Below are 19267 nucleotides of genomic sequence, written 5' to 3'. Positions count from 1 at the left end.
TGGTCAACTCAGTATAAACTAACCGATTTTGTGAGTGCCGTCGCCAGGTCTCACCCCGCCTGCATTCACTCACAGGGCTTACACCCACATTAAGAGGCATCCGCCTCCTGTCCGCTCACCCGGGGAGGGGAGTAAAACTTGAGAGGTACGTTATAAGAGCGGTTAAATGAGGACCCCAACGAGACCGGTGGTGAGGCAGAACTGCGGGCCGAGTGTCTTGATTCCGACACTTGTCGAACCGCAGGGCTCTGCGGAAGCTTACCACCTAATCAGAGTAAAGACGTCCCTTGAGGAGGGACAATATGGCGACGGACTCCTCTTGACACAGCCCTATTCCCACCCTCAAGACGGGCGGCCTTGGTAACGCCCATTGGCCAATTTGGAGGCGGTGCCAGGCTTACTTCGCCCCCTCATTGGACAGAATAACTGAGGGACACGCCAATTCCCCTCTGCCCACTCCAAGTTCCCGCCCTCAGAGTTCATTCGGCGTTTAATTGGCTTTTAGTTTACGTCAATATACGTTCTAGCCCGTCTCTTTTCAGTGTTAATCCAATCATAACTTTTCTGGCTGCCCGCCTGACTTCTGATTGGTTTTGATCAGCTTCATTCTATCCTATTCCTGCCTACTTCTTACTTCTCCTCCTATGAGGACTTAGCCCAAGCATGTTCAGGATTCTGGTTGGTCGCTCCTCTGTCATTCCTATGAATGCTCTTCCTATCCCTACCTCTCAGGGAGCCCGCCTGGCGGTTGACTGGCTTCTTTCCAAGCCTGTCATCTCTAGGTCTCGCCCATCTTCATTTCCTGCAGCTTTCATTGGTTTTTGAAACTCAGGGGCGGTCTTTTTGGGCGGATACCAGACACGCAACTTGGTCTTACACGCCTCAGAGCGCAAGCGAGCCCTGCCATTGGGTAATCTGCCCGCCTTTCTTCTGCAAGTCCCTCCTTTCCCCCTCCCTCATTGGGCGGGGCAGCTGTGAGGGGGAGGGGCCTAGGCTGGGCTTGTGGCGCGCTGCTCCCTCCTCCTTACCCCCCCCTCCCTGTCCGGTCCGGGTTCGCTTGCCTCGTCAGCGTCCGCGTTTTCCCCGGCCCCCCCCAACCCCCCCGGACAGGACCCCCTTGAGATCGTCCCTCAGCTGCCACCATGAGCGGTAAGGATGAATCCACTCCAAGCTTAGGGGTGGGAGGAGAGTGAGGGGGCGCGCGCAAGGACCGACCAGGCGGTCCCCGCCGTGAGGGGGGGCGGGCGGGAGGCGGCGGCGGCGGCCTTGGTCCCGCCCGGGGCGGAGGGAAGGGAGGGAGAAGGGGCAGTGGCGGGGCCTCCGAGGAGGAGGGGGATGGGCCGCCCGCCCCGGGGGAGGGGGCAGCGTGGCCTCGCCCGCCCCCTGCCCGCCCCGGCCACGGGGGACGGGCCTTACCCCCCACTACTCGGTCGCCCGCCTGAGGCTCCTCCCGCCGGGGGCTGGAGCCGCGGGGGCGGCCCGAGCAGTGCCGGCCCCGCCCGGGCCAACCGCCTCCCTGGTCCGCCCTCCGGTCGACGCCTGCCCCAAGGCCCTCCTCCCCCACTTCAGTAGATTTCCCCTCCCCCCCGCCGCCCCGCCCTTTCCACGCCCCTCACCCCGAAACCGCCCTTTCCCCCCTAGGGCCCGCCCTCTCTCCGCCCCGAAACCTCCTGATTTCTAACCCCTAGACCCCTTCAACCCCTTACCAGTAGTCACAAATGTTTCCCCACTCCCACTTTTTACCTCTTCTTTCCCTCTTTCCCTTCCTCTCTTCTTGTTACTTTTTACACTAGTATTTTTCTTTCTTCATTTCTTTTAATCCTAATTTTAGAAAGCTTTCCATCCTCCCACATGTTTTTTGCCTTACCTATCCTTGTCCTTTTTGCCTCCAGGATACTTTGCCTTATTTTGAAACTCGTTCAACCTGCCCACTGCCCTTCGCATTTGCTGTTCCCACATCACTCTGAGTGTTTTCTGAGTTTAATTTTGTGCAAGGGAGAATTGAGGCCCATTTTTGGCACCATTGAGCCTATTTCATGTCTTGCATGCTCTATGACTCCCACCTCCCCTAATCCGTTTTCTTTACATTGGCTCCTTTCACCTTCCTGTTAATCATTGCTGTTTTATTAGTGCCTCTTTTACCCTTTCTCATTTTACCCTTTTTCTTCTCCCAACTTTAAGTTGTTTATCTTTTAATTCTTTTTAGAGCAAGATCACTCCCTGGATGAAATGACAGCCGTGGTGAAGATTGAAAAAGGAGTTGGTGGCAATAATGGGGGCAATGGTAATGGTGGTGGTGCCTTTTCTCAGGCTCGAAGCAGCAGCACAGGCAGTAGCAGCAGCAGTGGAGGAGGAGGGCAGGTAAGTGATAATCAGAGGCAGTGGGGAAGGTGTTGAGAGGTTGTAAATGTTCTTAGATAATTGCCTTACTCTTCACAGAAAACTTTTTAGGAAAGGACTAAACCATTTTATAGATAGGGAACTAGGCACAGAGAGACAAGTTACTTGGAGATGCCAAACTTGGGAGTTTCAGCAGTATGGAGAGGTTAGCTTTTTGTTTCTGTTTTTTGTTCTTTATTTGTCTGCACTGTGTTGCTGTTTATTGGTTGTATACTGCCCCCTAGGCTGGCAACTGGGTGTCACTAATTCCTTTCTTCTCCCTTATTTTCTGGCCAGGAATCTCAGCCATCCCCTTTGGCTCTGCTGGCAGCAACTTGCAGCAGAATTGAGTCACCTAATGAGAACAGCAACAACTCCCAGGGCCCAAGCCAGTCAGGGGGCACAGGTGAGCTTGATCTCACAGCCACACAACTTTCACAGGGTGCCAATGGCTGGCAGATCATCTCTTCCTCCTCTGGGGCTACCCCTACCTCAAAGGAACAGAGTGGCAGCAGTACCAATGGCAGCAATGGCAGTGAGTCTTCCAAGAATCGCACAGTCTCTGGTGGGCAGTATGTTGTGGCTGCCACCCCCAACTTACAGAACCAGCAAGTTCTGACAGGACTCCCTGGCGTGATGCCTAACATTCAGTATCAAGTAATCCCACAGTTCCAGACCGTTGATGGGCAACAGCTGCAATTTGCTGCCACTGGGACCCAAGTGCAGCAGGATAGTTCTGGTCAAATACAGATTATACCAGGTGCAAACCAACAGATCATCACAAATCGAGGAAGTGGAGGCAACATCATTGCTGCTATGCCAAACCTACTCCAGCAGGCTGTCCCCCTTCAAGGCCTGGCTAATAATGTACTCTCAGGACAGACTCAGTATGTGACCAATGTACCAGTGGCCCTGAATGGGAACATCACCTTGCTACCTGTCAACAGCGTTTCTGCAGCGACCTTGACTCCTAGCTCTCAGGCAGTCACAATTAGCAGCTCTGGGTCCCAGGAGAGCGGCTCACAGCCCGTCACCTCAGGGACTGCCATCAGTTCTGCCAGCTTGGTATCCTCACAAGCCAGTTCCAGCTCCTTTTTCACCAATGCCAATAGCTATTCAACAACTACTACCACCAGCAACATGGGAATTATGAACTTTACCACCAGCGGATCATCAGGGACCAACTCTCAAGCCCAGACATCCCAGAGGGTCACTGGGCTACAGGGGTCTGATGCTTTGAACATCCAGCAGAATCAGACATCTGGAGGTTCACTGCAAGCAAGTCAGCAGAAAGAGGGAGAGCAAAACCAGCAGACACAGCAACAACAGATTCTTATCCAGCCTCAGCTAGTTCAAGGGGGACAGGCCCTTCAAACTCTCCAAGCAGCACCATTGTCAGGGCAGACCTATACAACTCAAGCTATCTCCCAGGAAACCCTCCAGAACCTCCAGCTTCAGGCTGTTCCAAACTCTGGCCCCATCATCATCCGGACACCAACAGTGGGGCCCAATGGACAGGTCAGTTGGCAGACTCTTCAGCTGCAGAATCTTCAAGTTCAGAACCCGCAGGCCCAGACAATCACCTTAGCCCCAATGCAGGGTGTTTCCTTGGGGCAGACCAGCAGCAGCAACACCACGCTTACACCCATTGCCTCAGCTGCCTCCATCCCTGCCGGCACAGTCACTGTGAATGCTGCTCAGCTCTCCTCTATGCCAGGCCTCCAGACCATTAACCTCAGTGCATTGGGTACTTCAGGAATCCAGGTGCACCAGCTTCCAGGCTTGCCGTTGGCTATAGCAAATGCCTCAGGTAAGGCTTCCAGTCTTTGGGGGGTTTTGTGTTTGTGTGTGTGTGTGTGTTGAAATCTTTTATTTGAAGGTACTTTATAAAATTATCTAATTCTTTCAGCAAAAATTTTGTGTAAGTGTATGTATCCGAGGACATGAAGGCTCGGAAAATAAGCAATTTGAAGTTAGATGTTCATACTACAGTTCTAATCCTATTAGACCAAAGAATTATCCAGAACTTATCATTAAATTGTTTAGAGATGAATAGAGCCAAAAGATTCATTTCTTTCTTTAAAGTTTAAAAAGATTTCCATCGTAATTACATTTTATCAGTCAGTCTTCTGCATCTATTACAAACTAATTCAAGCATCTTAGCTGAAACTATTTGAATCTAAAGAAGAGAACAGAGCCTTTGAGATAAAACTTTCTGAAAGCTAGTCTTTTAGGCAAGTCAGTCAGAGAAATAGCAATGATTCTAAGTCATTGAGAACCGTATTTATGGAAACTTTTTTTCAGTTAATCTGATGAGAAAGGAGCACTTTTGGGCAGTGTCTTGGGGTCTCTATTTCCCACTGTCTTTGCTGCAGAATAAGAGTTGGCAAACTTCTTTTGTAAAGGGCCAGATAGTAAATATTTTAGGCCTTGTGGACCACATATGGTCTCAGTCATACATTCTCTCTCTCTTTTTTTTTTCACACCCCTTTAAAAATGTAAAACCAGGCTAGCCGGTTAGTTCACTTGGTTAGAGTGCGGTGTTATAACACCAAGGTCAAGGGTTTGGATCCCCACACTGGCCAGCCGTGAAGAAAAAATTTAAATAAATAAATATGTAAAACCATTCTTAGCTGTAGGGCTTTCTTTGGCCGGTGGGCCAACACCTGCATAAGATAAAAGTTGATTATGAACTTGACCTATTTGTACGACGGTTATTAAATCATTAGGTATTTCTTGTGAACTGTAACTCCTAATTGAGGGAAAAGTGATCTAATGGATTCCAGACAGATTATTCAACAAAATAAGTTCCCTGATTAATCTTCAGTTAACCAGGATATCCCTGCTTTGAAAGTACTGGTTGGGAAGTGGGGAGAAAGGGAATTGGAAAAGGTGGGGGTCTGGAATGGAGTGGGAAGGTAGGGTTGAGAAGAGATAGGAAAAAGGAGAGCATTGAAGGGAAAAAAGGAAGAGGTATATATTGGAATGCATCAGTTAACCACAGTATTCAGTCTTTCATTTTGAACTATGTTTCACTGTTGATTAATTTGAAATTTAAAACATATCCGTAAAGTAGAGGTGAAATTAGTCTAAGAATTTATCATTTTAAATTCCTCATATGGAGCTAATCTTTAATAGAGATTATTGTGATGAAAGGATTCATAAACATTTTTATATTCAAGCATGTTATATTGAAAGTTATGAAGTTTAATACTATCAGCTTTCTAGATCTGTTGGAGTATATGTGGGCTTATGAATTTACTTTTGTCATAGAGTTCTCATTCCATTTAGAGTGGTTCTTATGTAAATAAGGATAACGAATAGGCAACCATATTTCCTGCCTCCTGCAGTTTTGGAAAATGTGGAGAGGAAGATCTGCTTAAGTTCCCTGACATTTTTGTGGTGTGTTTAAAATGACTACATTTTGACCTTTAACAAGACGGTAATTTTCTTAATTAATTGGAGTTTTTTTTTTTTTTTTTTTAAAGATGACCAGTAAGGGGATCTTAACCCTTGACTTGGTGTTGTCAGCACCACGCTCACCCAGTGAGCTAACCGGCCATCCCTATATGGGATCTGAATCCGTGGCCTTGGTGTTATCAGCACCACACTCTCCCGAGTGAGCCATGGGCCGGCCTAATTAATTGGAGATTTTGAATAGAAAGTTAGAGCTGGCAGAGACTTAGGTCATCTGGTACAACTGCCTTATTTTCTAGATGAGGAAATTGAGGAATGGAGAAGCACTGAAGTGATGAGACAACAGCCAGAGCTGGGGCTCGCAGTTAGTGCTCCTAGTCTAGGGCATACCTGTTATAACTTGGGACTTGAGAAATCCTTCGGAATGTTAAAAATGTTTTAGAAAAGGTGTCTTTGCTTCTTTAGGATTTAATGCTATACAGCTGACAGGTGTTTTATAGACTAAAAATTTATGGGAGTAGGTATGGGAAAATTTTTATAAAAGCTGAACACAGCCTGGAAAATTAGACACTTTCTGGGTAATCTATACCTGCATGTTTGTTTTCTTTGCTCTTAGGTACTTGTATCCAGCAGTTTTGCTCTTTACCAAAGAAGAGCAAGACTGGGATTGTTCCAGTTATTTGGTTCCTTACATTTTCTAAAAGGTTTATAACTTAGGCTCTAGAAAACAATTATGAGGCATTCTCATTGCTAAATCATGCTCTGGGGAAGCCTGCCATTTAATATGTCATAGGATAGGGCTACCTACTTGTTATTGATGGTCTCAGAGCTCAAGAAAATACATGCCTTTCTGTAAGATAACAGCAGCTTGACATTCACTAATGAGAGAATGAGGCACTGAAAGGCCATTTGATGAGAGTTGAAGTTGTCTGCTTCATTAATAGTGGCTTTTGGGGCCTACCCCGTCGCGCACTCGGGAGAGTGCGGCGCTGGGAGCGCAGTAGCGCTCCCGCCGCGGGTTGGGATCCTATATAAGGATGGCCGGTGCGCTCACTGGTTGAGCGCGGTGCCGGCGACACCACCCCAAGGGTTGCGATCCCCTTACCGGTCACAAAAAGACAAAAAAAAAAAAAAAAAAATAGTGGCTTTTGAAGATACAAGTTTTCCTCCTTTCTGGCTAGTCATAATTGTGCAACATTTTTTCCCCTTTAATTGATCTGACTTTATCCTTAATAATAAAATTGTTTCCTGGAAGCTTAGTGCTTTTCAGCTGTTGCTTGGCTGCTACACAGTATCTTATTTTACCCCTTTTTCTGGTATATAGTTATTTTACTGGAGATATTCAACCTCTTGGCATTATGCTCAACCTCTCTTGGTGGTATGGTGTAGTAGAAAGAGCGTTGGATGTGAAATCATGTAAGATGATATATCACTGTATAAAATGAAGTATTATTACGTGGTTATAGAAGATTGCAGCTTTTGTGGTGTTCACTTATCTGTTTAGATTTATTATTTATTTATTTGTTTGTTTGTTTGTTTGTTTCTTTTTTTAAAGATGACCAGTAAGGGGATCTTAGCCCTTGACTTGGTGTTGTCAGCACCACGCTCTCCCAAGTGAGCTAACCGGCCATCCCTATGTGGGATCCGAACCTGTGGCCTTGGTGTTATCAGCACCACACTCTCCCGAGTGAGCCACGGGCCGGCCCTAGATTTATTATTTTTAAAAATCATCTTTAAAAAATTTTTAAGCTTTCTTTTTGACTTTTACTCTGTTTACTTCTGTTTGCTGAATTACACAGGCAAAGGCACAAACTCAGAACCAAAATAAACCAACCATCTCTGTATTCCTGTGTTTTTCATGGCTCTGCCCCTGGTGGATGGTAGTGAGTGGAGTGAGGGAAGGACCACCCAGTAAACTGAACTTAGTTTCCAGACAGTGAAATGATCTATAGGCTCTTAGGTTTTTGTTTTTTTGTCATCAATAGCTTTCTTTTCTTTTTTATCAAAACCCTTTTCTCTTTATGGTCACTCTTTCCTCTCATTTTATAGTCACACTCTCATAGATGTCCACCCCCACCCCACCCCCAGCCACTGCTCAATCCTGAAAATTCTTGCCCCAGGTTAAGTGGGGGCTGGCTTTGAAAGATTGAGTTTGGTTGACTTCTTGGGAGTTCAGTCTAATAAGACTACAGGGCTGGGCTTTGGCAGGAGAATAGAACATATTTCCGTGATGGCTGTAATTCACTCAAGAAGCAAATTTCAGGCACTAAAAGTAAAATTTCACCTCCTTTGAGTTTTATTGGGGTCAGGAAAATGTCTTTTAGAAGTTAAGTTGATGGCCGGTGCGCTCACTGGCTGAGTGCCGGTCACGAAAAAGACAAAAAAAAAAAAAAGCTCTTTGGGGGGAGGGGGGAGGGAGGGAGGGAGGTTTTGGTGATGGGCAACAATAATCAGCCACAATGTATATTGACATAATAAAATTTTAAAAAATAAAATAAAAAATAAAAAATTTAAAAAAAGAAGTTAAGTTGAATGTGATACCAGGGTTGGTTTGCCAACAGTGTCACTAAACTTGGGGGTCAGATTGCTAAGACCCAGTGTGTTTTAGACTTGTGCATTTGAACATTAGTGATAAGTAGGTTTAGATGTTTAAAATGTCTTCAGAATTGTCATCTTACTGCAAAAGGTCATATGAGAGAATTTTCTATTTTAAAATAATATATTTTATCAGATATAACATCAAAGGTTTCTGCATCTTTTGCCCTCTTTATGTAATATTATACTTGTTTCTTGGGGTGATGTTAGTGGTTTTTATTGTATTTATTTGTCAGCTGGCCGGTACAATCCGAACCCTTGATTAGTGCTTTTTAAATGGTGATTGCACGCACTTTAAGTAGAAAAGGTCTTGTTTAAAACTTAGGTGCTGGGCCGAGCCCGTGGCGCACGCGTGAGAGTGCGGCGCTGGGAGCACGGCGACGCTCCCGCCGCGGGTTCGGATCCTATATAGGAATGGCCGGTGCGCTCACTGGCTGAGTGCCAGTCACGAAAAAGACAAAAAAAATAAAAAATAAATAAATAATAAAAATAAGGGCCGAGCCCGTGGCGCACTCGGGAGAGTGCGGCGCTGGGAGCGCGGCAACACTCCCGCCGCGGGTTCGGATCCTATATAGGACTGGCCTGTGCACTCACTGGCTGAGTGCCGGTCACGAAAAAGACAAAAAATAAAAATAAAAAATAAAAATAAAACTTAGGTGCTTTGATTTGAAAATCAGTGGGGTTATGAGAAGACAATATTCAGACCCTTTCAAATGTTCCTGTTTATTCATTCCAGTGGCTTTCTCTAAATGACGTCATTGTTAAATCACATTGCCTTGTGTAATGTGGCCATTTTAGTTCTTAATTAAATAACAAGAGCACAAGGATGCCTAGTGTTTCAGAAAAGTTTAGTATCTGTTCTGTACTTGTATCTCTCTTTCCCTTTAATTGTTCCATTTTGTAAAGTAGCATGTAAATGTGCCACTAATAAGTTAGTTCTTCTCTTTCCTTCCTTCTAATTGTTTTGTTTTCCCTCCTTGAAAATGTCTTAAAATGTAAGGTGGACGTCTATAGAAAAGCTTTATTACATAATGCTTTGTAAGTTACTTATTGGGTGTCTGTTAACATTAATAGATAATAATTAGTTGAATTTTTTCACTTTGCTGTTTATTCGAAAAACAAGCATGTCGTTTTTTATATTTCTTACAGAAAGTGTGTCATAATAGTACTGTTCTTTTTTTTTTTTTAACATTTAGCAGTGTACAGGACCTGGTGTACTAAGATTTATTTTAAAATGTATCTACCCACATTCTGACTATATTGTTAATACTATGCTAGATTTTAAGAATTGTTTCCCTTAGAAAACCCTGAAAAACGTTTCTGTAGGAAGGTTTTTAGTGAATCTCTCAGAGTTGGTTGCAACTCTGGGCTGTAATTTGTTTTTGTTTTTGTTTTTGTTTTTAAAGATGATCGGTAAGGGGATCTCAACCCTTGGCTTGGTGTTGTCAGCACCACGCTCAGCCAGTGAGCTAACCGGCCATCCCTATGTAGGATCTGAACCCGTGGCCTTGGTGTTATCAGCACTGAACTCTCCTGAGTGAGCCACAGCCGCCCCTTCTGGGCTGTAATTTGTTTTTTTTGTTTGTTTTTTTGTTTGTTTGTTTGTTTGTTTTTTTAAAGATGACCGGTAAGGGGATCTTAACCCTTGACTTGGTGTTGTCAGCACCACGCTCACCCAGTGAGCTAACCGGCCATCCCTATATGGGATCTGAACCCGTGGCCTTGGTGTTATCAGCACTGAACTCTCCTGAGTGAGCCACGGCCGCCCCTTCTGGGCTGTAATTTGAATTTCTACTTTTGCTCCAATGATTTTCAGACTCTGAATGGCTTATGGAAGCTGAATGGTATTGTTTGACAAGTTTGGATGTGCATGTCTGATTTACTATGAATCATCTTTCTTACCTATGTACAAAATTAATAATTTAACCACTCTGAAGGAATTAAAATATAGAATGCCTAGGTCAAGACAAAGACTTACCCTTTAAGACATGAGAGAACTGTTAAAAATCTATAAATCTCTGAAGATTAAAAAAAAAACAACACAAACACAAAACACTGGTTTTCATAGGAAAGCAAATGTTTGCTGCAGATAATACAAACTAGCTTAAATGCTGTTGAGATGGCTCTTTTCAAATTACTATTTAATATGTTCTTCATTGAATATGACCCTGTTTTGATGGCTTAAAAACTTACAGCTTTTTGCAGACATAATGCAATTAAACCAGACCATCCATGGTAGTAGCAGTTAGATTTAAGATTGCTAGAGCTGGAAACCCTCACTTGCTCCAAACCCTCATTTTGACAGAACCTTTGTTGTAGAAAGGTTCCATGACTTGCCAAAGGTCACTGACACAATTTAAAGAATGTCGAAGGTCTTTTTCCACTACACTACATTACTTTCTTATCTTTTACCAGCACTTCTCTTAGTATTCAGATGGATTTTATTTGGCTACTTCAGTGGATTTTGTCTACTTTAATTCAAATATTTTGAAGTCTTACTGACATTTGTAGCCTAAGACAGAATAGTAGGAAGAAAAAAAAGCAAATGGCATAGTTAACAACAACTTTATGAACTTCCTTCTGAATCAGAATTTGTTGTAACTAGATTGCTTAATTTGAGTTTATTTAATCTGTAATCAAATGACATATAAATGATCAATGATGTGATCAAAACATAGGAAGGGAGGAGCAAGACTGCCAAAGAGAAATCAAAGGCATAATCAGCCTCTAAAAACACAAAGTTCAGCTGTGTCATATCTGGTGTGTTGGTGGGGGTGAGTCACCCCCACACACACCTTTTTAAATTTTTGATTAGGAAGATATGATCAGTTTTCCTGACTTTATGTTTTCCCTGATATGCTTGAGGCATTGTTATAACAAACTGTATCTCCTTATTGTTCTTCATCTTTGTTTTCCATGTTTCCCTGGAAATTCCCTTCAGTGCTTTCCTACCCCTAATCTCTTCATTTCTGATTTTTTTTAAAAAAAATTGCCCTGATGTTCTTGATTGGGATATGGTTTAACAACCCTTTGAGAGACTATATGGGTCCAATTTTGTCCAGACCTTACATCAACAATACATAATATTTCTTATGGTTATTGGTGTTATAATATCTGAAAGTACCCTGTTTAGAATTCTTTGGCAGTTTCTTGCATTCGTGAAAAAAATGTATTATAATTTTATACAGACCATTTGTCTTAAAGAAGGTGAAAGTTCAGCTGTGAAAACTGCATTTGGAACTTAACTTTGAAAACAGTATTTGGGCATTTTCCAAATTATCAAGGTGTTTCTTTGTTTGCTTTAGTTTTTTCAAAAGAATGTATGTTGGCATTATCACATTTTAAGGCTTCTTATTAAGCCTTAAATGCTGTTTAAGAAATCAGTCATACTTATGGGTCAGTTAACTTACTTAGGCATTTACTAAATACCAGTATACTTAGTAATAGAATTGCTGCCAACAAGCTCCAGAATGAGAAACAAAAATGTAAAAGTAAAAATGAGTTCCAATTTTGATACTTCATTTATAAACAAATTTCGCAAAATTTATAGAGCATTTATTATTAGTCAGATGTGCCAGGCTCTTGGAGTTCATTGAAACAGGTATGGTCCCTACCTTCATGTAGCTTCAGTTGCTGTTGTGCTATAGTTACCTGCACTTATTACACTTTAGAGGAGACCAGTTTCACTCAGCGATTCCTGAGAGTTGCAGCAAAATATGTGAAATAATGCCACAAGTATTTTGCATTTCTATTACAGTCTTCTGGTACTGTGTTATATGTTGTGACGTTATTTATTTTTAATTTAAAATGCTGTCGTGACTTTTTATTTTTATTTTTTTATTTATTTTTGGCAGCTGGCCAGTATGGGGATCTGAATCCTTGACCTTGGTTACTGTTACGTTTTCTTAACTATTTATCCTTTTATTTATAATTTTGCTCAAGTTTGTAAAGGCAGAAGTATGGAAAAGAGAAAAGAGAAATGCACAAGTATTATGATTTGGTTATTCACTGTTAAATCCCTAGCATTTACATATTTGTAGGAGAAAATTACTTGTTTATTAAAATTTATTTTTTGGTGTCTGGCTGGTATGGGGATTTGAATCCTTGACCTTGGTGTTATAGCACCACACTCAGAAAAATTATTTAAAATGAAAGAATATGCAAAGTAATATCACTTTCTAAAATAATTATTCTATTTTTTAAAAAATTTATTTTATTTATTGAATCAAAGTCGATTATATATTTTTGGGGTTGAACATTGAGATATGTTGATTAAATCAATATTACTAGCATATATATTGTTACAAACCGTAATTATTCTTTATGCCCCTTGCCCAACCTTTCCCCTTCCCCCATTCCCTCCCCCTCCCCTTCCCCCCTCTAATAGCCTTAGATTTCTTCTCTCTTTCTGAAAGAATAATGGTTACTCTGTTAACATGTTGCCTAGATGATCTGTCCAATGCTGAGAGATGTGGTCAGGTCCCCCAATATTATAGAGCAGATGCTGCTTCTGTCACTCTGAAATGGCTTTTGTGGAAAGAGACATCTTCTTTTCTTTGTCTCTGCTGGTGAGTCTTCTTGTGTGAATGCACTCCAGTGGTTGGTGGACCATCTGCGTGGTGGCTGTAGCATCTAGCTGCTTTTGCAGCAGCCGTGGTTATTGTGGTGGCTGTGGTGGGCCACCCACATGGGGGTGCTGTTTTTGGCATGCTCCTTGGCACTGGCGGTATGCCTCGTTGTGGGAGAGGGGTCCAGTCCCCTTCTCCATGTCCCAGGTCCCTGGGTGGGCCCCAAGGTACTGGTGCAGTGTGCCTGGTTGTGGGAGGAGGGTCCGGTCCCCTTCTCCATGCCTCAGGTACCCAGGTGGGCCCTGAGGTGCTGGCATGGTGTCCCTGGTTGTGGGAGAGAAGTCCAGTCTCCTCCTTGCCTCGGGTCCCTGGGTGGGCCCCGAGGTACTGGTGTGGTGTGCCTTGTTGTGGGAGGAGGGTATGGTTCCGGGCATCATGCCTCAGGTCACTGGATGGAACCCAAGGCGCTGGCTTGGTGTGCCTGGTTGTGGGAGGGTGGTCCGGTCCCTGACTCCATACCCTGGGTCCCTGGGTGGGCCCCAAGGTGCTGGCGCAGTGTGCCTGGTTGTGGGAGAGAGGTCCAGTTACCTTCTCCGTGAAAATAATTATTCTAAATTGTGGTAAACACATAACATAAAATTTACCATCTTAACCAGTTTTAGGTGTATAAGTCAGTAGTATTAAATATGTTCACGTTGTTGTGCAACAAATCTCCAGACCTCTTTCCTCCTGTAAAACTCAAACTCTGTCCTCATTAAACAAGTCCTCATGTCCCCTTCCCTCAGTCTCTGGCAATCACCATTCTACTTTATGTTTCTATGAATTTTTCTACTTTAGACACCTCATATAAGTGAAATCATACAGTATTTATCTTTTTTTGTTTGTAAATGTCTTCGTGTAATTGCCTTCTTTCACTTAGCATAATGCTTCCAGACTCATCCATGGTGTAGCATGTAATAAGATTTCCTTCTTTTTAAAGGCTGAATAATATTCCATTTTATGTATATACCCCGTTTCGTTTATCTAGTCATCCCTCAGTGGACATGTGCGTTGCCTCCACCTCTTGGCTATTGTGAATAATGCTGCAGTGAATGTGGGTGTGCAAATATTACTTCAAGAACCTGCTTTCAGTTCTTTTGGATATATACCCAGAACTAGGATTGCTAGATTGCATGGTAATTCTATTTTTAATTTTTTAAGGAAATATTTTATATACCTGTTTTTTGTGTGTCTTCACTTTTAGCCTCTATAAACAGTTTTTTAAAAACTCACATTTTCAGGGCCTCAGGGCCGGCCTGTGGCTCACTTGGGAGAGTGTGGTGCTGATAACACCAAGGCCACAGGTTCGGATCCCTATATAGGGATGGCCAGTTAGCTCCCTTGGTTGAGCGTGGTGCTGACAACACCAAGTCAAGGGTTAAGATCCTCTTGCCGGTCATCTTTTAAAAAAAAAAAAACACCTCACATTTTCATAGTGTGTTTTTAGTCAGAACTACATTTTAAACTTTTCTACCTGAGCAGTTTTCTTATGTTTCCTAATTTCCTAACCTAATGGGACAAGATCACTAGTACATTATTGCTGATATCCAGCTGCTTTTCATTATTTAAATCTTCACTATTTGTAAAGTAAGATGTTTAAAATGGAGCTCAGGGGTTGAGACTTAAGACAGGAATTGTTGTTGCTTAGCATTGCCCAAGAAAAATTGTCATGATATATAATGTGTTTGAACATGCTTTTCTTAGGCAGCTGGTAATTGCTTACCTCCCTGTTTTAATTACTGAGGCATAAAAGACTACAGAAAGCAAAGATGGCTTATTGCTGAAAAGCATTTCCCTTTGTTGGAATTATTCATTGACCCTTTGTGCCCCAGAAAATGACAATTATTTTGTCATCCCAGACAATGGATATTCTCATCTCTAGTTTATACAGATGTTTGGGAAACTGCAGCATGACCAACCAAGCATCTTGGTGTACTAGTAATTAATCTTTTTAGTCAAATGGCTGGTCAGAGCTGTCTTAATAAAAGCACATCACATTGTATTACTTTTAACTGAAATGTGCAGCAAATTCGTATACATACACATTTCTTTGATTTATACGTGAAAACATTCTGACAACTAATTGGCTTACGTCTTAAAATTGTTATGTCTATAACCAAGATGGAAACATTGCAAAATATTACTGTCATATTACATTAACTAGATGTACCTTACCATAAAAATTAAAGAAATAGGCACTTAAACTTAAGAAATAAGCACCTTCATTTCCTGAATTTCTTCCTTGGTATTGAAAATTTTTACTTCATAGAATATTTGGTTTTAATCATTGCTTTGCTTGAAAAGGAATTTGATGCTATTTAAAAGTGGTACCAGCCAAGAATTTTGTCCCTTTCCAAAAAGCCAAGCATCAAACTTATGATGAATTTTTCATTTTGTTTAGCTCCCCTAAAGCTTCAGTCCTATAGATAGCATTTTCCAAAATGATTCTCTAATGCTAATGTTACTGAAGGACTGCTAAGTATGCATCATCTGAAGACCCCTCATAAAAGCAAGGTAGCCCAGGACCCAGTGGAAAATTGTTTGGAGATACCTGACATTGTGCTCAGCATGCTCCATGAGATTGTACCTAGAGAAAACAAAAATACAGAGGTTATGGGTGGAACACATTAGCTTTCTCTTGCTGGGTTAGGAAGTCAAGTAGTTCTGGTTGTTCAAAACCCCCATCAGAGGGCCGGCCTGTGGCTCACTCGGGAGAGTGTGGTGCTGGTAACACCAAGGCCATGGGTTCAACATCCCTATATAGGGATGGCCGGTTTGCTCACTTGTGAGAGCATGGTGCTAACAACACCAAGTCAAGGGTTAAGATCCTCTTACCAGTCATCTTTAAAAAAACAAAAACAAAAACAAAAAACCCACCAGGCTTATGCAGCTGCTTTCTAAAATTCTGGAGGCTGATAATGAAACCTGAATACTACACATGAATGATTCTATTTATTAATGAATCATATGGTGTCATGTCTCTTTGTTTTCTATCCCCCTTTACCCTACCTCCATTTCTATTCCCTACTCCCATGTGACATTAGTACTATGAACAAACCCAGGAGCTTGCTAAAGAGCACTGTTTTCCCCCATTTGTTACACGGCTTTTGTGAGGTGTAAGGAAAAATGAAGTGACTTTTTGAAAGTACAATATAGGGCCGGCCCGTGGCTCACTCGGGAGAGTGCGGTGCTAAGAACACCAAGGCCTCGGGTTCGGATCCCATATACGGATGGCCGGTTCGCTCACTGGCTGAGCGTGGTGCTGACAACACCAAGTCAAGGGTTAAGATCCCCTTACCGGTCATCTTTAAAAAAAAAAAAAAAAAAAAAGTACAATATAAAAATCCACAAAGTTGATGTGACATTGGAATGATTTTCCCACTTGGTTAGTACTCTTTTGGATGAGAAGTTGCAGATGAATGTAATGGGATCTTGAACCCAAAATGCTGTTTGTTTATTTTTTTATGTACTGTTTTTGTGGATGATTTTCTCACATCCTATGTAATATGGTTGAATGATTTAGCTATGAGTATAGTCCTTAATCTGATGGAATGAAAAAGTAAAATAACTCTAGCTGTGAAACTAGGAGTAATTTATTGGAAATCTGTTGTGAAAGAAAAAGAAAGCTTGTCCTGAATGAGATATTTTAGTATGTGGACAGGAGAGTGAGAACATGAAATTTGTAGGCAAACACATTCAGGGCCAAATCATAACTTTGCTTCTTGCTGGCTGTGTTACTTAAGGGAAGAAATTTCTTTATCCTCTCTCAGCTGAGGTTTTGTTTTGTGTTTTTAATCTGCAAAAGAGGGTAATATTAATATTTACCCCCATTTGATTATTAGGATTAAATGAGATAGAGAACATGTAAAAACATATAATAGGTGTTCAACACATATTAGTGCTCATTCCTTAATAAAAGTTCCATTCCTTGCAGTCTTCCTTACCAATTAAAAGTAGTATGTTAAACACTTTTAGTTCAGGGCTGCTCTTCAAGTTGTAGAAGTATCTGGGCCTTTACGTTCTTTTCTGCCCTTTGTATTACTTGTCGGTTAGTTTAGTCATGAAACCACCACCACTACCAGAGGAAGTAAACTCCAGCCAGTGTACTTTGTTCTTTCATAAGCCATTCTGGTAAAAACAGTAGTTGACAGAGAAGAGAAGGTTTTTAGGATTCCCTGTGGATTTTCTGTTTATCTCTCGTTGGCCTTGTTGTGAAATTGGTGCATAGTAGGTGCCTATTTTCTTTACAGACTGCTTGCTAGCAAAACATTCTCTTTGATGAACACTTTATTGACACTCCATTTAATGAGAATTTGGTTTTTCTTTTTTTTTTTTTTTTTTGTCTTTTTCGTGACCAGCACTCAGCCAGTGAGCGCACTGGTCATTCCTATATGGGATCCGAACCCGCGGCGGGAGAGTCGCCGCACTCCCAGCGCAGTACTCTACCAAGTGCGCCACGGGCTCGGCCCAGAATTTGGTTTTTCAATTTTTTTTTTTTTTAAGATGACTGGTAAGGGGATCTTAACCGTCGACTTGGTGTTGTCAGCACCATGCTCTCCCAAGTGAGCTAACTGGCCATCCTTATATAGGGTTCTGAATCCATGGCCTTGGTGTTATCAGCACCACACTCTCCCAAGTGAGCCACAGGCCAGCCTTCTCTTCGATTTTCTTGAGAGTTGTTTGGTTTTCTATAAGTTAAAAAAAATATATATATATATTTTTCCATTTACCTTTCTAGAACTTGGTTTTACTAAAGCACTGTTTTACTTCCTTTTCTTCTGTCAGGTAATTCCTGTCACCTGTACCACCCCCCCCAACCCCCATCATTTCTTTTTTTTTTTTTTTTTTTTTTTTTTTTTTTTTTTTTTTTGTCGTTTTTCGTGACCGGCACTCAGCCAGTGAGTGCACTGGTCAGTCCTATATAGGATCCGAACCCGCGGCGGGAGCGTTGCCGCGCTCCCAGCGCAGCACTCTACCAAGTGCGCCACGGGCTCGGCCCCAACCCCCATCATTTCAAAAATGATTATGAACTAATTTAAGACAATTCAGCAGGTATAAAGAATAATACATTAGATATTCTTTTGTCCATATCCCAGTTCACAAAATGATATATTACAGTGCTAGCTGGTTAGTTCACTTGGTTAGAGTGCAGTGCTGATAACGCCAAGGTCAAGGGTTCAGATACCCGTACTGGCCAGCCACCAAAAAAAACAAAAACAGAATCAAAAAAATGATATATTTCAAATACTAGTAAAGCCCACAAAATGTTTGCCTTTCGTAACACTTTTTAACGTTGCTGCTGAACTGTGTGGTCTTATCAAATGATGATTTGGTTGTGTGCATGTGTGTGTGTATTAGCTTGCATTAATCTAGTGCAAAATGAAAGTAGAAAATTTAAAAACTAGTTGGGGGGCCGGCCTGTGGCTCACTCGGGAGAGTGTGGTGCTGATAACACCAAGGCCACGGGTTTGGATCCTATATACAGATGGCCGGTTCGCTCACTGGCTGAGCGTGGTGCTGACAACACCAAGTCAAGGGTTGAGATTCCCTTACTGGTCATCTTTAAAAAAAAAAAAAAAAACCTAGTTGTGTCTGAACTGTTATTCAGTGATCTTGGAATTTCTTGACTTCTGTGTATGTACAGAATGAGGATGATTATAACTGCTCAATTTTTCATGGTGATATAAATTCATAGATGTACAATGATGTACAAATACATACAAACGAATATCTTAAGACATTTATTAACTACTCTTTGTCACACTTTAGTATGTCAATGTTTTAAATCTTAAGTGCCTATAGGTCAGGAACCACCTCTGTTTTTCTTTATTCAGAGCATGGTTGGTACCATAAACAAACATATGGGTACAGGATAAATGATCTGAAGGGGGAATACTGGTTGCCCACAAAGGACTGCTAATGCAAATTACAATTTCAGTGTGGGTAATGGGAAAATTCAAAGCATTTACTTTGTGTATTAGTCTGTGTATGTTGCTTATAACAGAATAGCTGAAATTGGGTAATTTATAAAGAACCAAAATTTATTTCTTACAGTTTTGGAGGCTGGGAAGTCCGCAATCCAGGGAACATGTCTAATGAGGGCTTTCTTCCTGTGGGGGTGACTCTGTACAGCAGCTCAGGGTATCACGTGGCAAGAATGGGCTGAACAAGAGTGAGAGCTAGGGCTGGCCTGTTAGCTCAGTTGTTTAGAGCTCAGCCTTAAACCCCGAGTCATGGGTTTGGATCCCATACAGGCCAGCCACAAAAAA

General features: G+C 42.1%; 1 protein-coding gene across 1 annotated transcript in view; it reads left to right on the top strand.

The window, feature by feature from the left end:
• Positions 1 to 1037: 1037 nt before the first annotated feature.
• Positions 1038 to 19267, top strand: part of SP1 (Sp1 transcription factor) — a 43531-nt gene continuing 25301 nt past the window's right edge. Inside the window, exons 1-3 of the mRNA XM_063075177.1 lie at positions 1038 to 1149; positions 2207 to 2361; positions 2677 to 4189. Of these exons, the coding sequence (XP_062931247.1) occupies positions 1143 to 1149; positions 2207 to 2361; positions 2677 to 4189 (1675 nt within the window). The 5' untranslated portion in view covers positions 1038 to 1142. The remainder of the gene's footprint in view (positions 1150 to 2206; positions 2362 to 2676; positions 4190 to 19267) is intronic.

Source organism: Cynocephalus volans, chromosome 12, assembly GCF_027409185.1.
Source record: "Cynocephalus volans isolate mCynVol1 chromosome 12, mCynVol1.pri, whole genome shotgun sequence".
NCBI classification, from domain to species: domain Eukaryota; kingdom Metazoa; phylum Chordata; class Mammalia; order Dermoptera; family Cynocephalidae; genus Cynocephalus; species Cynocephalus volans.
This window is presented reverse-complemented; position numbering and strand designations above follow the sequence as displayed.